The following is a 13,144-nucleotide window of genomic DNA, read 5'->3' on the forward strand; positions in this document are numbered from 1 at the left end:
TCAAATAGGATCCAGAATATGCGATATGGAAGAGCTTAGGATATTATATGAAAACGAGATAGCAATTGGGATATAGGGATTGCATTCTCCATCTCCCTTCTTTTGTTTCCTTCGTTGAACAATATTCTTCATGAAATCGTAATGCTTTAAACCTTCATCTCCTCGAGACCGTGCTTCCAGAGAGTGGCGTAGGGGGTGACACCGTCCTCACGGAAGTCAATCAGGACGTGCCTAGAACGAATGTTAGTTACGAGATTTAACCAATTGAGAATGAGATATTGGAATACATACATAGCATCACCGTCCATGGCCTGGCCCATGAGAACATCGTAGTTGTCGTAGTTGCCGAGGATCTTCTTGACAGCGCCGGGGGCGGCCTTCTTGAACTCCGCGATGGTCTCGGCGGGGGCACCCTTCTCGGTGAGAGCGGTGAGAACCTTCTTCATGTAGGCTGTAGTTGGAGAGCAAACGATTAGTTCTGCGCCATGAAGGAGACAAAGTAAAAGAAACATACTCTTAAGGTGACCCTTGAAGGCATCCTTGGAAGGCTTAAGACCCTCCTCGGGCTTGAGCCAGACGAGGCGGAACTGGTCCTCAATGTCGTGGACCATCACCTCACCACCTTCACCACCGTCATCGGCGCCATCCTCAGCGGAGGGGTTGGCACCCTCGAGCTCGAAATCCTCGTTGGTCTTCTTGAGGTACTTCTTGCAGTCGCACTCGTAGAAGACGCCGTCAACGGTCTTGATGTTGTAGGTGTCGGCGAGAACCTCGTCACCGGAGATGATGTCCTAATGCGACAAGCAACGTTAGATTTCTCTGTGGAATTGGTATTATTTGGGGTTGAACTGATTGGTGATTAGGGGAGTTTGTTTTTCTTTCTTTCTTTCTTTTTTCTTTGCGCAGGCTGGGATTGCCAAGTGGGGTAAAGACGGGTATAGAGTTGAATAGCAGAGGCATTCAAGACGAACCTTGTAGATAATCATTTTGAAAGAGGGTGGAAAAAGATCCTACAAGAGAAGGAGAAACGGAGAGGAGGAAAATAAAGAGGGATAGATGATGGATTGGCACAAGGCTGGAGAAGAGAAGGAGAAAGAGAATAAATGGGAGGGGAAAAATCGAGGTTTATTATTTAGCGGGTTTGGTGGGGTTTTTTCCTGTCTTTTTTGCTTTCTGGGTTTTTCTGAGGGGGGCAAAACAGGCTAGGCTATTTTGGGGTTGGTTCTGGACTCAGGCACGAAGCAGGTCGCAAACAGCAAACATGTGCTTGGGCCATGGCAGCGCCCATCACAAGTTTCAGGGGCTCTCTCGCTATTGTCTAATGCTGGACAACGCCTGTCACTGCTCCAGACAATTATTAAGATGCCAGGACGAGGGTGTTAATCAGGAGATGAATCTGACCATACCATACCGGCTGAGCCCATAAGACAGGGATAATCTGGGCGTAATTTACGACATGGAAACGGGCAACTTCGATTGATCAGATACGGTAAGCAGAGCTCCTCCGTGGTGCCACTCCAGTCAGACACAGTCGGTCTTGACTTTTCTGCTCCTCTTCCCATCTTTTCCTCTTGACTTCAACCACTCCTACTGTCCACGCTCCTTTCCAACCTCCATTCTTATTTCCTTCTTCTCGCCGTTCCGTATTCTCCGTGCTCTCAGCATCTGCCGCAACCTAATAATACGACCTAATTGCCTCATCCATTGGATCCCGGTCTCCGCTTACTCCCGCAATCCCCTGATTGTGGTGGGCCGCATCCCGATTGCCGCCAGCTCGCTGATCCTAGAATCTATAAATCACCTCCTCTCCTTCAAGTCGCAAGACCACCTTCTTCTCTTTGGTCGCTTTATATTTATACAACTTTCTCCCGCATTCTCGTCGCCGTACGGATTTATCCGCGGAGTACATCGCCAAACCTACGGGACCGATGCCCTCAAACTCGTCATTACCCACACTTTTCTAATCGCGCATTTTTTTCACCTTGCACCGTTTGCATTTTCACAATGGCTATGAACAGCACTTTGGTCTCTGACCTCCCACCTCTTCCGCCCTATACCCTGGTTCCGCGCCCTCCGCTCGTTGCCGGGATTCCGGATAACATCCTCGCCCTGATTCTTCCGATTGTTGCCTACTGGGTAGTGTCTATGTTCTTCCACCTCATCGATGTCTACGATCTATTTCCACAATACCGCCTCCATACTCCGGCCGAGGTTTCAACAAGAAATCGCGTATCTCGCTGGGATGTAGTGAGGGATGTCGTCTTACAGCAGGTAGTTCAAACGATCGCCGGTCTTATCATGGCGTACTTTGACGAGCTAGAATACATCGGAAGGGAGGAACACAATGTCGCTGTCTGGGCTCGCCGAATTCGTTTTGTACAGAAAGGGCTGCCTTTCTTGCTCACCGCCGTCGGTCTGGATGCATCTGGCGTCGCCGCGAACTTGTCTCAGAATGGACACAAAATGTTGGCTGGAGCTATCGCCGGTGGACGTTACCCGAATATTACCCAATCGATTATCTCAGAAAGCGGCATTGAGACCGTTGTACCCGCTTTCACTGAATGGGAAATGTCCCTAGCAAACTTCATCTACTGGTTCCTTATTCCGGCTATGCAGTTCACCTGGGCTATTTGTGTGGTGGACACATGGCAGTACTTCCTTCACCGTGCAATGCATCTAAATCGCTGGCTATATGGTAAGGCATAGGAACGTGTTCTTTATGGAGTTGATACTAATCCGTCGTTAGTTAAATTTCATTCGCGCCACCACCGTCTATACGTCCCGTATGCCTATGGAGCTCTTTATAATCACCCCGTCGAAGGATTTCTTTTGGACACTGCCGGAGCTGGTATCGGCTTCTTGACGTCAGGAATGACCCACCGCCAGAGCATGTGGTTTTTCACCTTTTCCACTATCAAGACTGTCGATGACCACTGTGGTTATGCATTCCCCTGGGACCCGCTTCAGCACGCCACCTCCAACAACGCCGCCTACCATGATATCCACCACCAAAGCTGGGGTATCAAGTCGAACTTTTCCCAGCCATTCTTCATCTTCTGGGATCGACTCTTTAACACCCAATGGAAAGGCGAGGTTAAGCTCCGTTATGAGCGATCCCGGGAGGCTGCTGAAAAACAAATTGGCGCAGGATCGCAACAAGAATCAGACGCGGACAACAGCGCATCTGATTTTGCCCAAGCCGGCCGTGATGCTGCAGTTGTGTCCCCCGGAGAGTCCAGCGACAAGAATGCGCGAACCCGTTTGCGCAAGAAAACAGCGAGCCTGTCACCGAGTGTTGACTCGCTGAAGGGAGTTAATCACGGAGTAACTAGCAGTGTTCTATAAGCTGGATATGGGACTACTCGCAATCTGTACTATCATTTCGCATTTCTTCCTTTCGTTTGACCCCACCTTTGCAGATTTTGGAGTTGCAGGTCGTCTCCTAGGCAATGTGGGCGTTTCTTTTCTTGGGTTTGCACCGAATACTCTGTATTAATAGTTTGGCGTTACGGCTGCCTAATGCTTTGTACAATGATGTCTAATTAACTTGTTGTGGAGTGTTCATAATTAGTGGAAGCTGGTGGAGGGGGTTGCATATGAGAATCATGATTCATCTATTTTAATTATACTTCAAACTCCTTAGGTTTTTACTATCAATCAGAATTTGGTGGTTAAACAAAAGTCTATCAAGTGAAATGCAATGGCGCTTCGCTTTCTAATATTGATCCCATACCGCTCACGCACTCGCCATCGGTTATCGCATCTTGTATTTTAACCAGCCTTATCCACAAACATGCTCCACTTCGTTTCCTTGGACGCCTTCCTCTTCCAATCTTCACCCGTTCCTTCCTTGCTGTCGCCATCATAGTAGAAACGGGTTTGTTCTGCTTTGGGTGCTAGGTAGTTTGCTCCTGTATAGGCCGCCTCAGGCGGGTTACCATAGCAATCGGTTTTGCCACGGTCTATATTCAGGCTCAAAATGGGCTTCAGCGGTGCTTTGGTACGAGCTGGGAGGTGAAACTTCAGCAGGCCCTTGGAATGGGCGATGCTCGCTCTCAGCCCGAGACCCCTTCCCGATGAGCATGTTTCCGATCTGACTCATTAGATGCTCGTTAGTAGGACTATCTGGAATATCTGTATCATCAACCATGCTAGTGTTATACGGGTAGCTCTCATAGTCAGATTGCGTGGAAGGTGATGGGTGAGAGGGGCTGATATTCGACGGTTGATATTGGTGGTCTACAGGCGTATTTGGATCTTCGAGAGCTGGAAGCAAAGCAGCAGCAGCCCGCTTCCAACCTGGGGAGAGGCTTTTGTAGGCGTTAAGGATGTCGTTGACGAGTTGATCTTGCCTTTTTGCCTCCTCGTCCTCTTCCACCTCCATGGGCCTGTTTGCTGGACGCAGCGGCGAAACAGTCTCTGGATGCATACAGACATGGACTGTTTCAACTGTTGGCTGGCGTTCTGGAGTGGGAGGATCAAGATACGGACGTTCATATTCCTCAGCAGGTGCGGAATAGCACAGATGACGGGCAGCGCACTTAGTACGATCACACTCACGAGCATGCGATCGTTTATTGCGCGCTGCATCCTTCCGGGCCTGCTTGAGACATCTGGAAATTCTCACGACATAGCCGTAGATCATCTCGTCCGAACCTCCATACCAGTGATTCAGAGCTTCCAGGATAACACGGGAAAGCTTTGGAGGAGCTCGGGCAGAACATCGTTCCCGCGTTCGGCTCCGAAGCGCTGCGCTGAGATTTTGCAGGTATTTCGGATTAGAAATGACACACGCAGTCATACACGCTTCACACTTGTTCTGTTGGCGTGGAACAGTCTCACTGGGGGGAGTATGATCTGAGATGGGGTCGCACCACATACCCCGAAGTGATCGTAGACATTGAACTGTCTCCCTAACAGGAGGAAGTAAATCTCCTGAGTACCATATAGTGACAAGATCTAGGTGGTCTTCGACTTCTCGTTTAATCAAGCGGAAGATATGGCCGATTATGTACGGGTTTAGGCGTCTGTGCGTGGTACATAGAGTTCCGGCAGGGATGGAGGCGCAGGGTAGAGAACGGATTGAGCGCCTTTTGTGAAGCCCGGAAGGTAGTTTCCTAATGGAATCCTGGATTTGAATGTGGGTGTCCTTCGTGTAGTATGGAAAAACGTCTAGCTCAGGCTCTGCATCCAGAACTTCTATGAGCGATTGCAATTCGGCCCTGCTGAGGTCGAGAACCCCTAGTGGATACCTCTGCCTTGTTGCAGAGGGCGGATAGTCGCGACTGGGCATGTTAGATGGCCTTCTGATATTGGTTCCTTTTGCTGTATCTCGCGGGGTGTTGCAGGGAGTAATCTAAAGGGGGAAGATACGAGCGTTGTTGCGTGGAAGGGAGATTTTGATTATATTTAACCAGGCTCATTATCTCGTTTAGTTTGTTTGATTCCTTGAATCAAGTGAAATCAACGTGCAAAAGGTCAATGTATCTGCTTCTTTGTGCCCAATATGTCGTCCCTTAGTTGACGGGGACCCAGGTTGAAAGAAGGATATAAGGAAAGCGCCGAACTGCCTTCTTTCATTGCCCCTTCGAGTCCAAGACGGTGTTTCATGCTTGTAGGAGGCGACATTGGCAGAAGCAGAGGTGATGCAGGATGAACCCGGTGTCTCGGAGGAAGATGAAGGAGGAGGCAGAGAGTCTTTGTGCAAGCGTGGAAAGAGCGCTGTTGGTCGGTTGGACAAACACGAAATGATCGCATCACGCGAGATCAACCAGATCAACCCCAAACTTGTTGCTCAACCCACCTCCCTCCATCTCTCGATCCCTTGTCTACTTCTCATTTTTCATGATATCGAATAATTCCTGATAGACCGTCCCGTCGCCCACGATGAGCGTCAAACTTCTGCTTTCCAAGTCCACGGTATCAGAAACGCCGCTGCCTTACACGGCATCGCCATCGAGGTTGATGTGGGAGGATATCTGCCTCTTCTTCCGACGCGCATGGTATTTACCGGGTGTTATTCTGCCTTTGACGCCTTGCAACTCCGGTGATTTAGATGAGTTGTACCCGTCGTTGAGCAACATCGCCAACCTAGGGTTTCACGCTCTTCTTAGCTTGCTCCAGATACTCTTTTTGTTGTCGATACCAGCCTTGATTATCTGCATGATTCCGGCCTTCTGGGTATTTGCCTACATAGGTGGTATCATATGGGCAAATAAGGTACTTTGTGATCGCGTTGTCAATCGAAGGCCGAGTATTCTGGTGTCGAGATACCCTGAGGTGGAAGCTCCGGAGCATAAGCATGAGCATTGGGTCTTCGTTAATGGCATCGCTTGTGGGTAAGCGTGTTTGCTTGGTTCTCGGTGACAACGGTGGGCTAACATTTATCTCTATAGGCAGACATGGCTGCAAAATAATATAGATCGCCTGGGTTATACATTCGGAAGGAAAATAACTGGTGTGCATAATCCGTCGTATGTTTTGAATGCACTAGTTTGGGGGGGTGAACCACGGTTACTAAGTTGCACCATCCAGGACCGGTCTTGTTTTCGATGTCATCCAGTGTTTAATTCAGAGGGACCTCTCTTATGCAACCCAAGATGTCAGGGATGCATATGTTATTCTCCGAGCTGCTTTGCTAAATCCCAGATACACAAAGGTGGTCCTAATAGGACACAGTCAAGGAGGTATCGAGGCAGGTCTAATCACAGACTGGTTGCTAGACGAAATACCTCAAGGCCATCTCCGCAAACTTGAGGTCTTTACATTCGGCAATGCTGCCAACCACTTCAACAACCCTTACAGGACCCGAGTAGATGGTCAAAAGAATATGTCCCGCTTGACAACCACGCAAAATAAACAACTCAATGAGAAACATGACAACACCATTCTGCATATCGAGCATTACGCCAACTCGAGAGATTTTGTCAGTCTCTGGGGAGTATTGAATTTCACGAATATAAGAAACCGGTTCATGGGCCAGGTCTTCGTTCGGCCGGGTTCTGGCCATATGTTCAACCAACATTATCTTGGTACTATGTTTCCACTTGGCCCGGACCGTAAAGTTCTGGATTCGAATCCCTTCATGGATACGGAAATAGATGTCCCAGGCCCTAATCCCGATGGCTCAAACATTCCACTTCGCATGAAAGTCAAAGATCTTAGTCGATTATGGTCATATCGAAACGGCGGCTCCCCGGAGGAATGAAAAGAGACTTATTTGCCCGGTACCTTGTTTTTGCCTTTCTACAATTGCGAGGATTTAAGATATCTCGCGGCCCAATTTGGGCTACTTTGGTATTAAGTGAAAAGCGAGAGCTAAATAGGGCGACCTTTTCAATTCAGGAAGGCGTAATCAGACACATTCGTTGTATCTTGGCCTATACGGGCTTTAGACATCAAACCCGGTCTTAATAGAAAGGTGGTTCCTTTACTTAGAACTGAGGGTTTAGTTATCCACTAGGGACACTGTTTTGCCCATCAGGATTGATGCTTGAATGGTGGATGGATGGATAGGTAGTCTCAGATTAGGTCTATGAATGTCGATATTATAGAATATGAAAATTATGTTCCATTCAACATGGAACAAGTATGCAAATTTCTCTTCTTGCTATGCTGAATTGTTAACCATATATTTATCACCGCGCAATTTTTCTCGTCCCAACATATTTCACTTCCGTCTCAAGAATTTCCAATGCTGACGCATACCTCGATTTGAGCTCCTTCATGTTATCCAGCTTGATTGCAACTCGTTCAACCTTCGCTGCTCGAGTTATCTTACCATTAGCGCCCTTGGAAATCTCGTTCGTGAACCACCTTCCCTCTCTATGGGCAACCAGAGTCCATGCTGATCCTTCCCTGCCTGCTCTTGCCGTACGGCCGACACGGTGCACGTACGTTGTTATACTGGCTGGGACGTCGTAGTTGATGACGTGCGTCAGTGACTGGAGATCTAAACCACGGGAGGCACGATCCGTAGCAATTATGATAGACAGCTTGCCCTGGCGGTACGCGCTGAGTGTCTTGCGGGAAGCAGAGGATTTATTGGATTTGATGATTGTCCCAATAAGGCCGGATAATGATGGGTCGAGGAGGGCTAGAAGACGGGAGAGACGAGATGCGGATTCGGATGATTTGGTGAAGACCAGAACTGTGCTTCGCTCAGATGGGTTGTTTGACGATGCTTTAGTGGTCTTTTCAGCTTCAGAGTCTGATTCAGAGTCGGAGCTGCTGTCAGATGAATCGGATTCGTCGCTGGAAGAGCTGTCATCCGCGCTGTCAGAGTCCGAGTCATCCGAGTCCGACTCGGAGTCTTTAGAACTGGAATCATCTGAACTTGTCTCGTCTGAGCTGGTTCCTTCTGAGCTGGTTTCGTCGGAATCAGACACCGCTGGTTTTGTTGGTTTTGTGGATGAGGAGACACCAAGTTTAATTTCTGACAGGAGAAGGCGAAGAAGATATAGTGGCTTCTGTGCTCCATCGCCAACTGCGACGGAATATTCCTTGAGTGTTGTCGGGAGGCTAAATTTGTCGTCTGAATGAGCAATAACTCCGCTTTCGATGTCTCCTGTTGGGGCTTGATCAGAAGCACCAACAACCACCAACTGCGGATTCGTAAGGCGAAGAGAGTTCAACTTCGAAATATCCCGCGTCATGGTAGCACTGAGAATCACTTTCCTAGGCTCCTTCGTCTGTAGAGGAAGCCCGAGGGACGACAGGAACTGCCCGCTTGAGCCAAAGGCACCGGAGCCCTTGCGCGCATCAAGTGAATGCATAACAACATCAACCCACTCCTGGAAGCTTTCGTTGAGCAGTCTATCTGCCTCGTCGATGACGAGCCATTGGAGGTGTTTCAATGTGAAGTCCTTCGTATAACGGATATGGTCCACCAGACGACCAGGGGTACAAATGAGGATGTCAACATTAGGCTCCGCCTTATGGACATATCCCGGTAACGTCTCACCGAGATCAGTTGTGCTGGATATGTAGTCTTGTAGACTAAATTCGGTCCAGTCATCTTCTGTTAGCAACGACTTTTGCCGTGACTCGATACTCTCAGGGCTATATAACTGATCAACGCGCATCAACGATCGTTGTTCGTCCTTGATTGCAACATTTCCCACAGCTGATCCGACACGCAGACCAGTCCCTGCCGTGCAAAATTCGCAAGTCTCCCTAGCTTGTTTGACCAACTCTCGAGTTGGCACAACTATAAGTCCTCTCAGCCTCGGGGCAGGGATTTGTTCAAGTTCGGTGACGAGGGGAAGAACGTATGATAGCGTCTTTCCCGAACCAGTAGCTGCCGAAACACAGAGGTCCCCCGAATGACTCTTGGGGTCCTTCAAAAGAAGTGGAATAACGGCGGACTGGACAGCGAAAGCCTCTTTATAGCCATTATCTTCAAGGACCCCGAGGAGCTTCGGCTCAATCCCTAGCTCTGAGAACTTGGCCCTCGTCTCGGCTGAGGTCTTCAATGGATTAGCCAGCCAGGCTGGGAGGGAAGAATACGTTGGCTTCTCAGCTTCTTCGAGAGCCGGTTCGGGTTGGGGTATAGGCTCTAATCCCTGCGCTATGACCGGTTCGGGAGTATTCGCATTCTTTTCCGTCGTCTCATCCTCACCATATCCCTTCTCCGCCGCGGCTTCCTTTACTTTCGCAGACCTTTCAAATTTTGACAAGATACCTGCGAACTTGTTCTTTGCCGGTTTTGAAATATCCTCCCCCTCTGCGGTACTCCCAGGTTCCGATTTCTTAGACTTCTTCGTCTTCCCAGAGTCCTTGGCTGTCTCTTTGGAGTTGTCCTGCTTCTTAACTTTGTCTATTGGATTTTCAAGCTCCTCATCCGCGTCACTATCGCTCCCTGGAGACCTTTGCTTTTCTGATCTCGATTTCTTCTTAGATTTAGACCTGTCACGTTCACCGGGTGGCTTCGTTTTGTCGCTGCTAGGCGAAACAGCACGTTTCTTTTTACTGGATTCTTTCGAAGCCTTATCGACAGAGGTCGAGTCGGACCGCTTTTCTTTCTTTCTTTTTTCTCTCGGCGAGACGGGAGTAGCCTTTTCATTTCGATCGTTTCGATCCTTCTTCGATTTCTTCGTCGGGGTGGATGAAGTGCCGGTGGAGCCATCGAGATCTCTCTTTCGTTTCTGAGATTTTTTTCCGCTTGTCGGGGGAGATGCGTGACTCATTGGGATATCACGAGTGACTGCGCGATCACCGGCCATGATCGAGGTAGTTCCGGTGCGACTTCCAAGACAAACCAGCTGGGCGCAGCTTCTGAAGTCGCAAAAAAGCTTCTCTCCGAATTATTATTTTTAGCGGGGAATATTATCCGGCAGAACAGACACCGCGCCCTTCACCGCCAGGGTCTGGACGCTTGCAGATCGTCTGGAGCATCAAGCGCGTCTCCTTTTACAACAGAGCATTCTTGCTGTCTGTCATCGCTACGTGCAAAATGGACAGCGATTGGTCGCTAGACACAATATTATCTGGCTGACATGCTAAACCTGCCGCATGCATAAGACCTCAGCTGTTTGATTCACCAATATGCCTTACAACATTGCGTAAGTCCTCCGAAGCTTGGCCGAGATCTATCTAATGCTAACTATATCGTCCCCTAGCATGGTCAGTGACTTTTTCTTCCCCCAGCCAGGTTGGTCGCAATTTTCCAAAATTTCTTGGTAATTTGCTAACCTTTACAGGGGGGGTTGAAAGTCACATCTACCAATTGTCAACCGTAAGCATGCATCCACTTTTGGCATCCAGGGTTATCCAGTACTCATCGTGTGCTAGAAACTTATCGACCGGGGGCATAAAGTTATCATCATAACCCATGCTTATAAGGGCCGCACGGGCGTCCGGTACCTAACAAATGGCCTCAAAGTTTACCATGTGCCGTTTTTGGTCATCTATCGCGAGACAACGATGCCAACGGTCTTCTCTTTCTTCCCCATCTTTCGAAATATCGTCATTCGGGAACAAATTCAAATCGTTCACGGACATCAGAGCTTGAGCAGCTTCTGCCATGAGGCCATTCTGCATGCGCGGACAATGGGTCTGCGCACTGCCTTTACTGATCATTCGTTGTTTGGGTTCGCGGATGCCGGGTCAATTCTGACCAACAAGCTATTAAAGTTTACCCTCAGTGATGTTGACCATGTTATTTGTGTCAGCCATACCTGGTTGGTTTGAGCGACTCAGGACGCAAGCAAATCCGTGCTAATGTTACTTTCAGTAAAGAAAATACTGTTCTGCGAGCCTCTTTGGACCCATTGATGGTTTCGGTTATTCCCAATGCTGTAGTAGCAGAAAACTTTCGACCAATACATGCCACTGCCCGTGCGAGTGAACGACTTATCAGCGGGACACCACAAATACAACCTCCACCGAGGCCAATCGGCCCCGACGACATCATTACTATTGTTGTGATTTCGCGTCTATTTTATAACAAGGGCACAGATCTTCTGATCGCTGCAATTCCCAGGATTCTTGCTTCACATCCGAACGTACGCTTTATCATCGCGGGCTCAGGGCCCAAGGCTATCGACTTGGAGCAGATGCTGGAACGGAATGTTCTCCAAGATAAAGTCGAAATGATCGGTGCTATTCGACACGAAGAAGTTCGAGACGTTATGGTTCGAGGCCACATATATCTACATCCAAGTTTAACGGAGGCATTCGGAACGGTTATTGTTGAAGCCGCCAGTTGCGGATTATATGTGGTGTGCACTCGTGTTGGTGGCATCCCCGAGGTATTGCCTCAGCACATGACGACGTTCGCAAAGCCAGAGGAGGACGACATAGTACTGGCTACCAGCAAAGCCATAAGCGCATTGCGATCCAACAAGGTTCGGACCGAACGGTTTCACGATCAAGTGAAAGTGATGTATTCGTGGACGGATGTGGCACGCCGAACAGAGCGTGTGTACAAGGGTATCTCGGGGGATATTAGTCCCCAGGAATTCTACGGATACTACCCGGGAGAGATTCAGGAAGCCGGCGATAGGGTCCGCAACTTCAGTCTCATTGACCGATTGAAACGGTACTATGGATGCGGCGTCTGGGCCGGGAAACTGTTTTGCCTCTGCGTCGTGATCGACTTCCTACTCTACACCTTTCTTGAAATGTGGTTTCCCCGGGCGAACATTGACATCGCGCGAAGCTGGCCGAAAAAGCTACATGAAGCAAACGGCAACAGCACCAAAGGCGAGAAAGAGCGCCTCGGTTTGACTTCCTAATTTTCCTTTTCTACTTTTCTATGCCTACGGAACCTGGCCACGATGATACCCATTATATTTGATACAAGTTATTGTACACTCTGATGCTAATACTATGAAATAAATGAACTAAAGAAGTGCTTTGACGCAGCTCATCGCTACTCTACCCTGCTTCTTTGTTGTTAACATCCTTCGAAGTGGCACCCGTAAGGGTCGACTCCGCAGTAGTCCTGACACCCTCCTTCCCATGGCCCCTCAAGACATTAGGATTCATGGCCTGTTCGCCAGTGTGATCAATCGGGTAGGGTTGGTAGGAGCTGCTTGCTGGTGCGGTTCCCGGTGGGTGAGTCTCAGCGTGGAATTCGGGGGCGTAATCCGCGGGGGAGGCTTTCACGCCGACGCCATGCTAATGAAGTTAGCGTTTGGTGTACGGAGTATTTCTCATACCACATTGGCGGTGAAATGGGGAAGAATGTAATAACCCACCTTGTCGTGTGATAATGGTCCGTGAGGCTGCTGGTTTGGACCGGTTGGCTTGACACCGGGCTTGAAGAAGCCCTGTTCGTTTGCGGGGTTGTCGTGGACGTTGTCGAGATGGCTCATTATGAATTCTGACGCAGAATGTCTCTGTTTATGAGTTATGAGACGTAGAAATATACAGATAATTGATTGAATCACCAAACTCTACAACGCCATCTTTATATATATACTGGAATAGCCCTAATGTCTCAACCAACATGACGTCAAGGCCTATGGCTGACTTCATCATCATATCATGTAGGCCTGTCTGGAAAAGTAGTAGGAACACTGGTGCATAAAATGACTTCAAATTTGGGTATTTGGCTCTTTGATGAGCTGGCGTGACGTCAAATTGGAGGGTCTGGTCCTGAGGTATAGACCCAATCAACCATGGACGGGCCTACTCGAAG

The 13,144-nt window shown here is 48.9% G+C and overlaps 7 protein-coding genes across 7 annotated transcripts; 3 read left to right on the forward strand and 4 right to left on the reverse strand.

Moving 5' to 3' along the window:
• Window positions 1-146: 146 nt before the first annotated feature.
• Window positions 147-986, reverse strand: APUU_11386A (translationally-controlled tumor protein; the record flags this gene model as incomplete). Its single annotated transcript, XM_041697470.1, has 4 exons — window positions 147-231; window positions 292-451; window positions 515-791; window positions 972-986. 4 exons carry the CDS (start codon window positions 984-986, stop codon window positions 147-149), a joined length of 537 nt encoding a protein of 178 aa, XP_041550752.1.
• A 1,018-nt stretch (window positions 987-2,004) lies between these two features.
• Window positions 2,005-3,345, forward strand: sur2 (sphingosine hydroxylase; the record flags this gene model as incomplete). Its single annotated transcript, XM_041697471.1, has 2 exons — window positions 2,005-2,695; window positions 2,747-3,345. The coding sequence occupies 2 exons, from the start codon at window positions 2,005-2,007 to the stop codon at window positions 3,343-3,345; spliced, it is 1,290 nt and encodes a 429-aa protein (XP_041550753.1).
• Window positions 3,346-3,934: 589 nt separating this feature from the next.
• On the reverse strand, window positions 3,935-5,293 carry APUU_11388A (uncharacterized protein; the record flags this gene model as incomplete). The annotated part of the gene is made up of 1 exon (XM_041697472.1): window positions 3,935-5,293. The coding sequence occupies one exon, from the start codon at window positions 5,291-5,293 to the stop codon at window positions 3,935-3,937; it is 1,359 nt and encodes a 452-aa protein (XP_041550754.1).
• A 593-nt stretch (window positions 5,294-5,886) lies between these two features.
• On the forward strand, window positions 5,887-7,207 carry APUU_11389S (uncharacterized protein; the record flags this gene model as incomplete). Its single annotated transcript, XM_041697473.1, has 3 exons — window positions 5,887-6,338; window positions 6,396-6,473; window positions 6,535-7,207. 3 exons carry the CDS (start codon window positions 5,887-5,889, stop codon window positions 7,205-7,207), a joined length of 1,203 nt encoding a protein of 400 aa, XP_041550755.1.
• Window positions 7,208-7,637: 430 nt separating this feature from the next.
• Window positions 7,638-10,223, reverse strand: DBP6 (putative ATP-dependent RNA helicase DBP6; the record flags this gene model as incomplete). Its single annotated transcript, XM_041697475.1, has 1 exon — window positions 7,638-10,223. One exon carries the CDS (start codon window positions 10,221-10,223, stop codon window positions 7,638-7,640), a length of 2,586 nt encoding a protein of 861 aa, XP_041550756.1.
• Window positions 10,224-10,545: 322 nt separating this feature from the next.
• GPI3 (phosphatidylinositol N-acetylglucosaminyltransferase subunit A/GPI3) lies at window positions 10,546-12,236 on the forward strand (the record flags this gene model as incomplete). Its single annotated transcript, XM_041697476.1, has 5 exons — window positions 10,546-10,562; window positions 10,620-10,651; window positions 10,701-10,735; window positions 10,792-11,180; window positions 11,234-12,236. The coding sequence occupies 5 exons, from the start codon at window positions 10,546-10,548 to the stop codon at window positions 12,234-12,236; spliced, it is 1,476 nt and encodes a 491-aa protein (XP_041550757.1).
• Window positions 12,237-12,378: 142 nt separating this feature from the next.
• On the reverse strand, window positions 12,379-12,818 carry APUU_11392A (uncharacterized protein; the record flags this gene model as incomplete). Its single annotated transcript, XM_041697477.1, has 2 exons — window positions 12,379-12,621; window positions 12,663-12,818. 2 exons carry the CDS (start codon window positions 12,816-12,818, stop codon window positions 12,379-12,381), a joined length of 399 nt encoding a protein of 132 aa, XP_041550758.1.
• Between the last annotated feature and the right edge of the window lie 326 nt (window positions 12,819-13,144).

The sequence above is a fragment of the Aspergillus puulaauensis genome, chromosome 1, assembly GCF_016861865.1.
Source record: "Aspergillus puulaauensis MK2 DNA, chromosome 1, nearly complete sequence".
Taxonomy (NCBI): Eukaryota; Fungi; Ascomycota; class Eurotiomycetes; order Eurotiales; family Aspergillaceae; genus Aspergillus; species Aspergillus puulaauensis.